At 51.9% G+C, this 12,995-nt stretch overlaps 1 protein-coding gene across 2 annotated transcripts in view; it reads left to right on the top strand.

Annotated features, from left to right (window-relative positions):
* The window catches only part of DRC3 (dynein regulatory complex subunit 3), a 31,296-nt gene extending 19,403 nt beyond the window's left edge, over nucleotides 1-11,893 (top strand). Inside the window, exons 9-13 of one of the 2 annotated variants that reach the window (XM_059379090.1) lie at nucleotides 2,194-2,325; nucleotides 4,120-4,190; nucleotides 6,325-6,448; nucleotides 11,014-11,145; nucleotides 11,502-11,893. In XM_059379090.1, coding sequence (XP_059235073.1) covers nucleotides 2,194-2,325; nucleotides 4,120-4,190; nucleotides 6,325-6,448; nucleotides 11,014-11,145; nucleotides 11,502-11,615 — 573 coding nt within the window. In that variant the 3' untranslated portion in view covers nucleotides 11,616-11,893. Of the gene's footprint in view, nucleotides 1-2,193; nucleotides 2,326-4,119; nucleotides 4,889-6,324; nucleotides 6,449-11,013; nucleotides 11,146-11,501 lie in introns of those variants that run through there. The other variant, XM_059379089.1, reaches the window with a different exon arrangement.
* The last annotated feature ends 1,102 nt before the right edge of the window (nucleotides 11,894-12,995 follow it).

Raw genomic sequence — 12,995 nt, 5'->3', positions numbered from 1 at the left:
CCCTTCACCCACCCCCCCACAAGCCCAGAGCTCTCCCAGTGCCCAGTGGGGCACAGCTTGGGGTCAGCGGGCAGGTGGACAGAGTGCTCATGTGGCCCCCTCGCTGGTGACCCTCTGCTAGCCCCCATATCCTCATTAGAGAAATAGGGGTAACTGCCTCCTGGAACTATGGTGGGGAGACCAGCGGAGAGTCAGGGCGGAACTGTGACCAGCACTCAGGGCAGTCGAGAGTCAGGACACATAGGACATTCGCAGTTCGTACGGGCGCAGAATGACTACTGTAGACGGGCAAGTGCCGGCGTTGGCCTCCAGTTGCTGTGTGCGCATGCGTGCGTGTGCGTCCGTGCACCATGCAGAATGAAAGTGTAGCATGCGCTGTGTTCTGCACTTTATGCACTGTTCTGCCTCTTAGAGATCCTTCCAAAACTTGAGTTGTTTCCTTTTTTTTAGTAGTTATAAAATCTCTCATTGCATGGTTGAGCCGTGATTAAGCCAGCCCTATTGACGGACAGTTAATTTTTTTCCGATCTTTTCCCGCCAGTGTCGCAGTGGGTAAATCGGTGCAGGTTTCATCTGTAGGACGAGGTCCTGGAAGTAGAACTGTGCGTGGCTACCTCTGCTGGTTTTGGCTCAGGTGCGCTCCACGGAAGCTGTAGGAAGCCTGCCTGCTCCTTGTCAGACCAGTGTCCCCAGGCTTCTTGTCTTTGCCAATCTGGCACACTTGGGGTGTGTTTTTTTCTCTTAAGTGAGGGTAAACATTGCATGTTTCATAACCATTTGTACTTCTTATTCTGTGAACTCTTTGTTCTTACAATATGTCCTAACTCATTTTTTTCTATTTTGTTTTTTGTCTATATCTCCCTTTAAAAAAAAAAAATCATTACTTTATAGGAGCTCTTTATAGACTGAGAAGTTAGCCCTGGGTCAGTGCAATGACTTGCAAATATATTTCCCACTTTGTGGTTCTTCTTGTCATTTTTCTGTCTGTGGTGCTTTTGCCATTCAGAATTTCCTTTTAAAAAAAAATATTTTATTTATTTATTTGACAGAAAGAGATCACAAGTAGGCACAGAGAGGGGCGGGGGAAGCAGGCTCCCCGCTGAGCAGAGAGCCTGATGTGGGGATCGATCCCAGGACCCTGATATCATTACCTGAGCCGAAGGCAGAGGCTTAACCCACTGTGGCACCCCTGCCATTCAGAATTTCTAAAATGTTCATGTAGTATAACATATCAAGTTTGTTTTTTTGGTTATACTTAAAAGGGACTTTTCCACTCTGAAATTATTTATAAAAACACACCCATGTTTCCTTCTAGGACTTTTATGGCTTTTCTTTATACATTTAGATCTTCACTCTGAGGGCAATTTGTTTTTATGTAAGTTTCAGGGTAGGGATTGAATCTGATTTTTCTCCATACAGGGTAGCCATTATTATAAATATCATTCATCACATTGAATTGTGCCAAGTTCCTCTTTCTTCCTTTCCAACTAATACTATATAGCAACAGAAACAAGTTGACGATGCATCTGGTGGCCAAGTCCCCAGGACGTTTGTTAGTGATTGAAACCCAGGGTGCTTTCCAGCCTGTGAGCATTCTCTCATTCCAAACAGTCCAGCTCTGGGGTGCTCTGTGAGCCCAACTGGTTTCCTAAGGACTGGACCTTTTTCCAGTGTGTCTCCCTACCTCTGCCTGCTGTAGACCTTTTATTGGAGACTCTGTTCGCCAAGCCCCTGCTATGAGTCAAGAGCTCACATATACTACCTAATCGCCAGGACTTTGTGACACACACACTTCTCACCCCCTTTACATGAGGAAACCAAAGCTTCGAGAATGAAGGGTGCACACTCGAGGTCACACTTCTAATAAGTGACCCAGACAGGACTCAAGTTCAGGTTCACTTGATTCTGAAACCATTGCTCCTCTCACCTAGCCCAGCCATCTCTAGTGAAAACCAGAACTAATGTGGATTGAGCCCTCACTAACCAGTGCTAGCATCTGCTCTAACCACCTCCAGGCAAAGGGAGTTTAAGTAGCTTCCACAAGCCCACGAAGCTGACAAGTGACTCGCTGACACTTGAACTCGGACAGTCCAAACCCAGGGTCTAAGTTCTTAGCCACAAAGCCAACCGTTGCCTGTCATTAACTAATTACACGGGGTCATGGATTCCTAAAGCACAGGCTTTTGTTTCTAGAGTCTAAATGCCATTCGAGAGGAGTCCGACCTGACCAATATCGAGGTGAGGATAGTGGAATATGGCGAGGACATCACAGAGCTGTTCAACGTGCTCATGACGCTGGAGATGCAGTTGGTAGAGCAGCTGGAGGTGAGGCCGGGCCCCCGGGAAACAGAACACAGTAATTCAGCTGCAAAACGGCACTCGAGCCAGAGCCTTCCTGGGGCCTTCCTTTGCTGGAAACGCCCGTGTGACTGAGTACGGCTGACTAAAGCCTTCTTCGCTCATCAGGCCTGTGTTTGCTTTAATATATTTCAGTCATTCAGAGCGTAAGTGATTCTTGTGCCGCATGAGAGGTTAGCTCATTCCTCAGGAATGTACCCTTATCCTGGAAGAATCCAGAGCCTCAGCGGGGAGAGGGTTTTTTTTTATTAGACCCAAGCAGCTGTCTGGGTGCTTGAAAAACAAAGTGCCCCCCCAGCCCCTGCGCTAGGACGGAACAAAGCCTCCTCCGCATTGCGGCCTGCGTTTGCTGCATTTCAGGGTTGGGCGATGAGCCTGCAATTCAATACTAAGTTGGGGAAGCCCAGAGCACCGCTCGCTAGAATTTCTTACAGCCCTGGTGACTCGTGTGTTCACAAAGCAGGCGAGGCTGGGAGTCTGAAGGGCTGTGATGAATCGAACCTCATTGGAGGCTGCTGTGGCTGGGCCAAGAGATAGCGCCTAATCAATCCCTCACATGTCAAGTGACAGCTCAGACATGGATAGATCTCCCCGTCACAGCACATGGCAGATGCTGGCTTCCTGCTGGCGAAGGCTTGAGTGCAGCAGAAGGCCACTCAAGGAGCATTGGGGAGGCTCAGGCAGCGGCTCCCGACCTCTCCCTGAGGGGACAGCCCCTTTCTGACACCCAGAAGTTCCCCGGAACCTGTGCGTGCATGCTCTGGCATACTGGTATCACCAGCAGCCCGAAAGCTGTCAGGTGCACTCCTGCTTTTCAACGACTCAATGTTTATTCATTACGACCGTGTTTACACACGTTGCAAAAATGTGCAGCTCGGTCTGGAGACAGTCCTCAGACTCGGGTAGACTCCCGGTGCCCTCGGCACCCCTGCGGCCCCGGGGAGTCTGTAGTCGATCTGGGGCATGACCCGTCCTGGGGGGATGGTCACAGGAGAGCAGGCCTTACCAGCACATCTCCCATGGTTCTCTCACTCAAGTCCCATTTAGGCCCTGGGTTTCCAGCTCAGTGCTGGGATGCAGCAATGGGGGGGTGCATCGGGGGAAGGTAGAAGCCAGACACGCAGCTGTATGCTTCTGGTGAGAGGTCAGGGGTCACAGCCAGCATTAGTGAGGCACCTTGCAAGGCATTTCATGTGAAGTAACTCCTTTAAATTTCAACACAATTCCACAAGACAGGTATTACAAAGAAAACCCATTTCATAGATGAGGATGTTGAGGCCCCAGGAAGTTAGACACAGTGCTGGAGCTGGAATAGTGACCCAAGCAGCAGTCTGGCTCTTAGCGACTTTCTCCCCTGTTTCTCTGGAGGTGATGGACAGATGCCACCGAGAGGCCCAGAGGAAGGGGGTTAACTCCATGTGTGTATGTGAGGGTTGTGGGAGGGAAAGACCAGGATGAGCATTCCTGACAGAGGGACCAGCACGTGCAAAGACCTAAAGAAAGCTTTGCATTAAACTTTCAGGGGATGGTGAGTAAGCTGAAGTGGCTGGAGAGGAACACAGCTGTGAGAAAGAGGTCAGGAGAGGGGCCCAGTTTGTAGACCTCTACCTGGGAAGGTCAAGGTAGTTGGTCTTTACCCTGAAGGTCTGGGATTGGAGGAGTCACCTGCTAAGTTTTACAGATCAGCCTTTTGCTCTGATGCCAGGTCAGTCGAGTTCATGTCTAAATATTCATGTTAACTGTGTTCTCTGTCATTTCCAGGAGACCATAAACATGTTTGAAAGGAACATCATGGACTTGGTGGCACTCTTTATTGAAAATGTCCAGAGCCTATATCCTTTCCTTGATGACCCCCATGGGGAGGTGCTCCTGGCCCCCATCAGTGCTGCTCCTGCCTCCAGGGGAACCAGAGGAGGGGCACTTGCATTTTTTTTTTTTAAAGATTTTATTCATTTATTTCAGAGAGAGAGCAGGAGCAGGGTGAGGGAGGACCAGAGGGAGAAGAAGCATACTCCTCACTGAGCAGGGAACATGACACGGGGCTCTGTCCCAGGAATCATGGAATCATGACCTGAGTCACCCAAGCACGCTGGCGCTGGTATTTTTAATAAAAGGCAGAGAAGAGTACAGCTCTTTCATGAACTAAGCAAGATGCAAGTAAGTGTAGTCCCCTTCTAGGTGGCCACCTTTGGGTCACACCTATCCCCCCACCTCCACTGCCACCAGTGCCCTAAATAGGTTGTCAGAGATAGTGAAAAGTCAGCATTTTATAGTCGTATTTCACTCTTTACCAGAAATACCCGAGCCCCAGTTTCATGTACAGAAAGATCTCTGCTTGCATCAGGGTGCCATCAAGCCCACCACAGGATAACATTTAGTGGGACTCTCCACCTTTGAGATTAGAGGAATGTAAAACCTCCCATTTCTCACCAAGGAAGAAGCTTGACTTCAAAAGATGGAGATTTTGGGCACCTGGATGGCTCAGTGGGTTAAAGTCTCTGCTTTAGGCTCAGGTCATGATCCCAGGGTCCTGGGATCGAACCCCACTTTGGGTTCTCTGCTCAGCAGGGAGCCTGCTTCCTCTTCTCTCTCTCTGTCTGCCTCTCTGCCTGTGATCTCTGTCTGTCAAATAAATAAATAAAATCTTAATAACAACAACAAAAAAGATGGAGATTTGGCAACGATTTGGAATGTTAAAGAATGTTCTGCAGGGTCTGAGGGAGTTTCCCTGACCCTCAGAACAATGGTGCCTTGTTAGAGTAAAGGTTTGGATGCCTAGCCGAGTTGCTGCAGGGGGCCTGGTTTGCAGTAGAAGCCCTGGCATATTTGTTCTCAGATGAGTGATGTTCACAGGGGGACCGCACCCCAGAATCCCTGCCTGCCTCCTGTGTTGCGAGTACACACGCCCTGGGAGTGGGGCCACACCCACGTTGCAGACACTGACAAATCCTTTATAATGAGATTGTCAGGTTAAATGTCAGGATTAGGAGCCAGTGTTTCGGGCATGACCAACCCTTCTGCTACCTGAATTCAGGGCACTGCCATGGGGAATGATGTGCCACACAAACTGCTGTGCCCTACCCCAGAAGTAACCTCCTGGTTCTGCCTTCCTGGGCCTACAGTCCTGCAAGGAGACAGAAGTTAGGGAGGCAGGAAGTAAGCAGAGGCTGGGGGCCCGGAAGCCTCCCTGAGGGCCCCTGAGTGTGGGCCAGAAGTACAAGGCAGAAAAGTGGGGAGGACATTCCAGGCAGAAGAGGCAGCCTGTGCAAAGGCCCTGAGGCTCTGAGAGAGATTCAGTTCCAAGAGAGGTGGCGATAGAGTGGGAAGCTCCTGGAGAGCCATGAGCATGGGAAGGATGAGGTTGTCTAGCTACATGGTTAAGAGCTCACTGGCTGCTGTGGGGGAAAGGGCTAGAATGGGGAGACCAGAACTTGGCTTGCCCCGTCCAGTCCAGAAGTGGTGGGAGGGAGAGATAGGGAAGATAGAGGAGTTCTGAGGAGACCCAGCACCAAGAGGCAGTAGTGATGACTGCGTGAGTGTGTGTGTGTTCTATGTTTGTTTTGGCACGGGGATTTCATGCATGTGTAGGACCGGCTGTGAAGGTGGTGAAGAACCGGCACCTCCAGGGGTGCCCTTCCACCTGGCAAAGTCTGTTCTTTTTTTTTTTTTTTTTTTTTTTTAAAGATTTTATTTATTTATTTGACAGACAGATCATGAGTAGGCAGAGAGGCAGGCAGAGAGAGAGAGAGGAGGAAGCAGGCTCCCTGCTGAGCAGAGAGCCCGATGTGGGACTCGATCCCAGGACCCTGAGATCATGACCTGAGCCGAAGGCAGCGGCTTAACCCACTGAGCCACCCAGGCGCCCGCAAAGTCTGTTCTTGTCTGGAGGAAATGGCCCGGCCCTCTGCGGGTCTGCAGAGGTGCCTGGCCTGCTCCGCCTCCGGCCTTTGCTTAACTTGACTGCACGATGGCCCAGTGCCGGGACCTGGAGAACCACCACCACGAGAAGCTCCTGGAGATCTCCATCAATACTCTGGAGAAGATCCTAAAGGGCGAGCTGGACGAAGACCTGCCAGATAACTTGCGCGCAGTGAGCACTGTGGGCGGGGCTCGGGTCTGGTGGGCGGGGCCGAGGGCAGTGGGTGGGGTTGGGCGCGAGGCGGGCCCAACTCGAGTAAGGTCAGTTTGGGAGCCAGACCCGCAGCCACAGCGCCGACCCCTTGCCATCTGTGGCTCCCTAAGCCTTCAATCCTGCTAGAGCCTGTTTCCTCACCTGCAAAAGGGACCATAACGATAACTTTGCAGGGTGGTTGGCCGATAAGTAGGCCAGCAAATAAAACACCTGGTGGGCACTCAGTGCAGAGCAGCTAAAGAGGAGCTCATGATAGTTAAATGCTTTCAACTTGCCAACAAGTTGGTTTCCAGAAGGTCATTTCTGGGGGGCTTCTGGAAGTTTCTGAGAGAGGCAGTTGCAGCTAGAGGTAAAGTTCTGAGGTTTCACAGGCAGGTCTTCCTCACCCTTGGGTCTGGTGGGCCACACTACTAGGTGTTGGAAGGCCCAGGCACCATCTCTGAGCTGCCTTCTGCTGCCTGTCCAATGATGGGCAGTCCCGCATCAGCCGTTAGCCTGAGCACCTGAGCTCACCCGGGAGGCTGTCCGGGTCTTGTGTTGGGGTCCAGTGGCTGCTCTGTGTTACGTCTGTGGGAGGGACACAGACAAGATCCTTGTCGGGAGCCTGCTTTCTTTCCTTTATCATTCATCTCACTCCCCGTTTCTCAGCTTCTCTCACCTCCATGGTAGTTTCCTACAGGGTGTTCTCCACACAGCAGCCAGAGATCCTTAGAAAACCCAAACCTCACCATTCTGTGCTTGTGCACCGCACATGGTAATGGCCTCCCATGAGCCTTGGAACAAGCACTTCACTTTACCATAGTCCACCAGACCCTCGTGCCTGGCCTGCCTGCCTCAGCCCCCTCGCCCCTCACCCAGCCTCAGAGCCATTCTGCAAGCTCCCAGGCTTGCTCCCTTCATTCGATAGTCTACCCGGCAGACATGCCCTTCCCTCAGGCCTCTGGGTGTCTGGCTTGTCCTCATTCAGCTCTCTGCTCCAACGGCAGCTCCTCGGAGAGGCCTTCCCGCATCGCTTTCCTGGAAAGCCACTCACTGTCTATCACACACTCTGTTTATTGCTGTCACAGCCCTTATCATGGGTTCAGGCTATGTGTGTGTGTGTGGATTTGCTTATGTGACTATTCACTGTGAATCCAGACTCACGGGGAAGGCAGGGATGGACTCTTCACCGCCATGTCCCTTGCGCCACATAGCCACAGCCCAGTAGAAGTACCCTGAGTTCTTGAAGCCGTGCTTTGTCAGATGCTGGCTAAGTTCCGTGGAAGGGACAAGCAGTCTGACTCCCACAGCTTCGGGGGTGGGGAAGGCTGAGACAGACGCCTGGGGCAGCAGCATGCAGGCAGGCCTGCCATGTTGCTGGCCCTCCCTCCCTAAATCCCTGCCATATGCTGCTGCCGACCAGACCCAAGGAGATGTCACTTCCCCTGAGCCCTAAAATAAGGCCGCCTGCAAGAGCCCACTCTGTTATCCCCCAGGGGTACCACTGAGGGGTCACGGAGCTCCCTCGCCACACGCCTCCCAGGTGCGTGACACTCAGTGGGCACGGGACTGAAACATCCCTTCCTAATAACTGGGACACAGAAAAATACGGGCCCCGAAACTCAGCTGTAGACAAGCAAGCTGGACTGGTGCTTCCAGTGGCCAGCCCTCTCTCCTGCCAGGATGACTCTGCCTGGTGCCATGTGACACCTGTTCCTGTGGTTCCAGGAATGCTCAGTACCTGCCGACTAAGTGGGGGCTGGCCACCGTGGCCAGTGACAGGGAGCTCCGCTCACTGTCGGGTTACAGAAGCCTGAGGCTCACCTAGGATCTTCTTTATGTCCCCAAAGAATCCTACAAAAGTGGCATTGTTATCATTCACAGTTTATGGATGGGAAAATTGGGTAAGACTGCGACTCAGCTCAGTTTGGTAAGCCGCAAAAAGTGACCGTGCTTGGGAGGACCAGAGTCTGGAATCAACTCCAGCCTGAGATGGTAGACGCTCCCTGTGGATTACATACAGGCTGGCGTTCTGGGTTTGCCGGTAGCCCCAGGCACTAGGGTAAATGGGGCTCTGCCTTGGGCTTGCCAGCAGGACTACTTGTCGAGTGCCATCATTGAGGCCTCATGGGGCGGGCGGTAGAGTCTCCTGGACGCCTGCCCTCTGCAGCCAGGGTGAGCTCTGTCTTTTGGGGAATGCCTGCAATCGCATCGAGAGACAGCCCCAGGACCTTGATACTGTGGCTTAGGTCTCCTTAGCTAGTTTTTGTTGTTGTTGTTGTTTTTTTGAGTAGGCTCCATGCCCAGCGTGGAGCCCAACACAGGACTTGAACTCGAGACCCAAGCTGAGCTCAAGAGTCAGACGCTTAACCAACAGAGCCACCCAGACGCCCTGAGTTCTCCTTATATTTAAGCAACAAAATGGTGCATGTTGCTCTCAGTGGAGGAAAGGATGCCCTGACTGTAAGAAGTAATTTTAACAACAAAGAGCTGGCATTTCCTGAGGGCCTCCAGAGGGCCAGCCGTCTGAGAAACACCAGACACGTATTTGTTCTTTTAATTTTCACATCCACGTAGTAAAATCCTACCATCATGGTCCCCTTTTACAGATGAGAAACCTGAGGCACAAAGACGAGGGTAACCCGAACAAAGACACACAGCGTGTAAGTGGCAGAGCTGTGATTGAACATAGGCAGTTTGACTCAGAGCCTGTGGCAAGACAGGGATGTCCAGATGCGTGAATAGGGCCCCCAGTGAAGGAAAAAACCAGGTTTCTCTTATCTAATCATCAAGGAGCAGATCGTGATAAAAATGTCTCAAAGAGGAGACTGTTTATCTCTTTAAAACTCCTCTCATTCAGTCGAGTGATTGTGATCTGCTCTCGTCACTGTTCTGGCCAAAGTTGTCTTTTGAAGTCCTTGGGTGCTCTGGAAGGAAAAGCAGAAGGCAGGTGCTCAAGGAAGAAGCTGGGAGCTGCCAGGGAGGGAGGGGACGGGAGCGGCGCTGGCAGCCACAGCCACTGGTGGCAAGGTCAGTGTGCCGGCCAGCCTGCCACCAGTCCCCTCCACTGTGTCCAAGGGCAGTGAGCCTGGTGCTGTGACAAGCTGCTGCCACATGCAGAGGGCCAAGGAGGTCAGACTTGCTCCCGGGATGCTCTGAGCATCCATGTGAGCATCCAGCAGCAGTGGCAGGGCCCCCACTCAGCCCCAGGCCACAGAGAGAACCTGTGATTCCCCAGACACTGTGCTCAAGTGACAAAAGTCGTGTCTCCTCCCTCCGCCTGCAAGAAGTTGCTTTGAAACAAATGTGTCTTAAGGGGTGTGTCTTCACCTCCAAGCCTGAAGCTCAGGGGCAGGCAGGTTGTACACACCTTAGAGCCCTTCCCAGACTCTGGCCTGGCCCCTCTCGCACACAGGAAGATCTCCATGACTTCTTGCCATTTCTCGCACGCTGTGCTACCATCAGCTGCGTCAGCCAGCCTGCCTTCCCTGCAAGAAGTTCTGTGGAAACCCATCACCCCACATGGTACTCATAGCCATTTCTCTGAAAAGAAGGCTGTGGCCATAGAAACTGGCAAATCAAGAGAGAGAAAGTTAAAAGAATTTCTAGTTTCCAGAGCCTTCTCTGGTTTGTGGCCTGTAAAATTCAAAAGGGGCTTAGGCTTCCCCAAATGTATTTAGCCCAAAGAAAACATTTTTGGGGTTTTTTTTTTGCAGATATATTAGTATCTCAAGATCGCACAGAACATATTTTAGAGACTATTAAGTGAACCACTACTATATTAAAGGAAAAAACCAAGTATTTATCTACAGTCCTCTCAACAACAGAGAACAGTCATGTCCTTTGCCTTTCCTCAAAAGCATAAGCACACTTGCTAAGTGTTCCGGCAGCCTTGCCCTGTTCTGGGAAATGATTCCACTTGATTTCCAACTGTCCCAGCTACCTGACAGCCATAGTATAGACAACTAGAACCAGCCCGCCAGGCCTGGTAGAGGGTGGGCATTCTCAGCAACTTTTTACAAGGCAAAAAAAGTCAGGAACAAGAAGGCAGGAGACCCCAAGTATAATCCGAGTGCAAGTGGGTTAACGTGAGGGGCGATGGAGAGACAAGGCGGGGCGAGCAGCCACGGATACACAGGGCCTTCTGTCCTCAGAGGAGACCCGAGACCCTCAGCCAGCCTCACGCTTCCCACCTGGCCGGCAGCAAGAGAGAACCACTGTGGGAGCAGACAGAGCTCACCTCTGAACACCCCACCGCATCCTCCCTGAAGGAAACACATTCCCAACTAGTCTGGTACTCAGTCAAAGTCAGTGCCTTGGTGGGCCCCCTCCCATAGCGCTTGTCACAGCTGGGGTCTGGGAGGAGGTGTCCTTGGAAGATGAGCTGTAAGGAGGACACAAAGGTGGTGCTGCCCTGGCCGCCGGGCAGCTGCCTCCACCAGCCAGGGGACGCTTGGCTGGTTCCCTTTCTCCTCAGCTCTGACCGCGTACCCAAGGGCAGAGAACACGACACGAACGCTCATTTGATCTTTCTTCCTCACCAGCTTTTTGTCGACAAAGACACCATTGTTAATGCTGTTGGGGCGTCACATGACATCCACCTCCTAAAGATCGACAATCGAGAAGACGAGCTGGTGACCAGGACCAACTCTTGGTGTGCACACTTAGTGGACACGGTGAGTGGGCGGTACCCTGGTCTAGAAGGGTCTAGGAGGCTGCATCCGTTTCTCCAGCTATAAGCGGAGAGAAAGTAGCCATCTTCCCCTGGGAGCATATACTCTGGGCAACACGAAATACAGTCAAATTAAGGATGGTAGAATTCCGTACTGAAGACAGACTCTAGAACCCACACGCCAACCCACCCTAACTCCTGCCTCAAAGCAGAGATGAGCAGAATGGAGAGACTTTAAAGTAAACGAGGTATGCAACTGTGCAGATTTCAAAGAACACTTCTTTTTCCCCAGACTGTACTTAGGGAAAGAGTATCAGCAAATTCTATGACTTAAGGACTGGGCTTGGCTTCCCCCCCTAGATCCACAAGAATGAGATCATGAGGAACCGCAGGCGGGTGAAGGAGATCAATCAGTACATCGACCACATACAGAACGAGCTGGACAACCTGGAATGTGGTGATGTCATAGATTAGGCCACACCCACACTGTCCCTCGGAACCCAGCCGCAGGCCCTCGCGGCGCCCACACGCCATGCACATCCCTGACCATCTCGCAGGCGTTACTGGGAGTCTCTCAACCCACAGCCCCTCCCCCAGCACCATTTTTCCCCCGCTTCCTGGGAAAACTTGCAAATGTAGAGAAAAATAAAGGACCACGTCATCTTTTCTCTATTCTTTTTTTTTTTTTTTTTTAAGATTTACGTAGTGATTTCAGAGAGACAGAGCATGAGCTGGGGGGGAAGAGCATAGGGAAAGGCAGAGAAACAGAAACCCCCACCCCGCCCACTGAGCACAGAGCCCAATGCGGGCTTCGAACTCACGACCCCAAGACATGACCTGAGCTACAACCAAGAGTTGGTTGCTTAACCAAGTGAGCCACCCAGGTGCTCCCATCTTTTCTGAATTCTTTTAAAAACAACAACAGGGGCGCCTGGGTGACTCAGTGGGTTAAAGCCTCTGCCTTTGGCTCAGGTCATGGTCCTGGGGTCCTGGGATGGAGCCTCACATCGGGCTCTCTGCTCAGCAGGGAGCCTGCTTCCTCTGCGAGCCTCTCTGCCTACTTGGGATCTCTGTCAAGTAAATAAGTAAAATCTTTTAAATAAATAAATAAATAAATAAATACCACCAAAAAAAAAACCCCACCAGAACTCCTAATCACGTATGTGCAGAAGAAAATGTCTAAGATAATCAGTTGGCCTTATAGCTGACTGGTCTACTGAGACTTCCAAGGAGGCTGCCAGTGGGCTAGAGCCTCGTGTCGGCTGTGTGCCCACCGTCTCTGCTGATTCGCCCAGGCAGGCCTCTAGCAGGAGGTGGAGGCAGCTGACGTGGACCGAGCCCTTCTCTCCTCCGCATGCTGAGGAGGGACACGGGAGACTGGAGCTCCAGCATAGCCGTGGGACCTGGGCTGGCCCGCCAAGGCAGAGGCCATGGCTCCCTGTGTCTCTAAGGTTGGCCACAGGGCACAGACAACCCTCTGGAGGTTAAGAGCACAGGCGGGGCCTCCCATGTCACCTCTGAAGCCTCAGTTCCATCTGTGAAGTGGGAGGTGACAGTACGCCATCTGAACATTCAGGGCTTCAGGGAGAGAACCTCCAAGTGTGGAGAAGCAAATGTCTGGCATGGGCCCCAGGAGACCACAATGGCCACCCAGGCTGGGGCGAGTGGTCACGTTGGGAGGACACTCGGGGCTTCCTGAGCAGGACACCTACAAGGCAGGCGGCCTTGCCCTGCCTGCCCAGGCTTTTAACCTATAAACAATGCATACTTTCTATTTTTTTTTTAATATTTTATTTATTTATTTGACAGAGACACAGCAAGAGAAGGAACACAGGCAGGGGGAGTGGGAGAGGG

This window comes from Mustela nigripes, chromosome 16, assembly GCF_022355385.1.
Source record: "Mustela nigripes isolate SB6536 chromosome 16, MUSNIG.SB6536, whole genome shotgun sequence".
NCBI lineage: Eukaryota > Metazoa > Chordata > Mammalia > Carnivora > Mustelidae > Mustela > Mustela nigripes.
The sequence above is the reverse complement of the archived record's forward strand: the minus strand, read 5'-3'. Positions and strand labels throughout refer to the sequence as shown.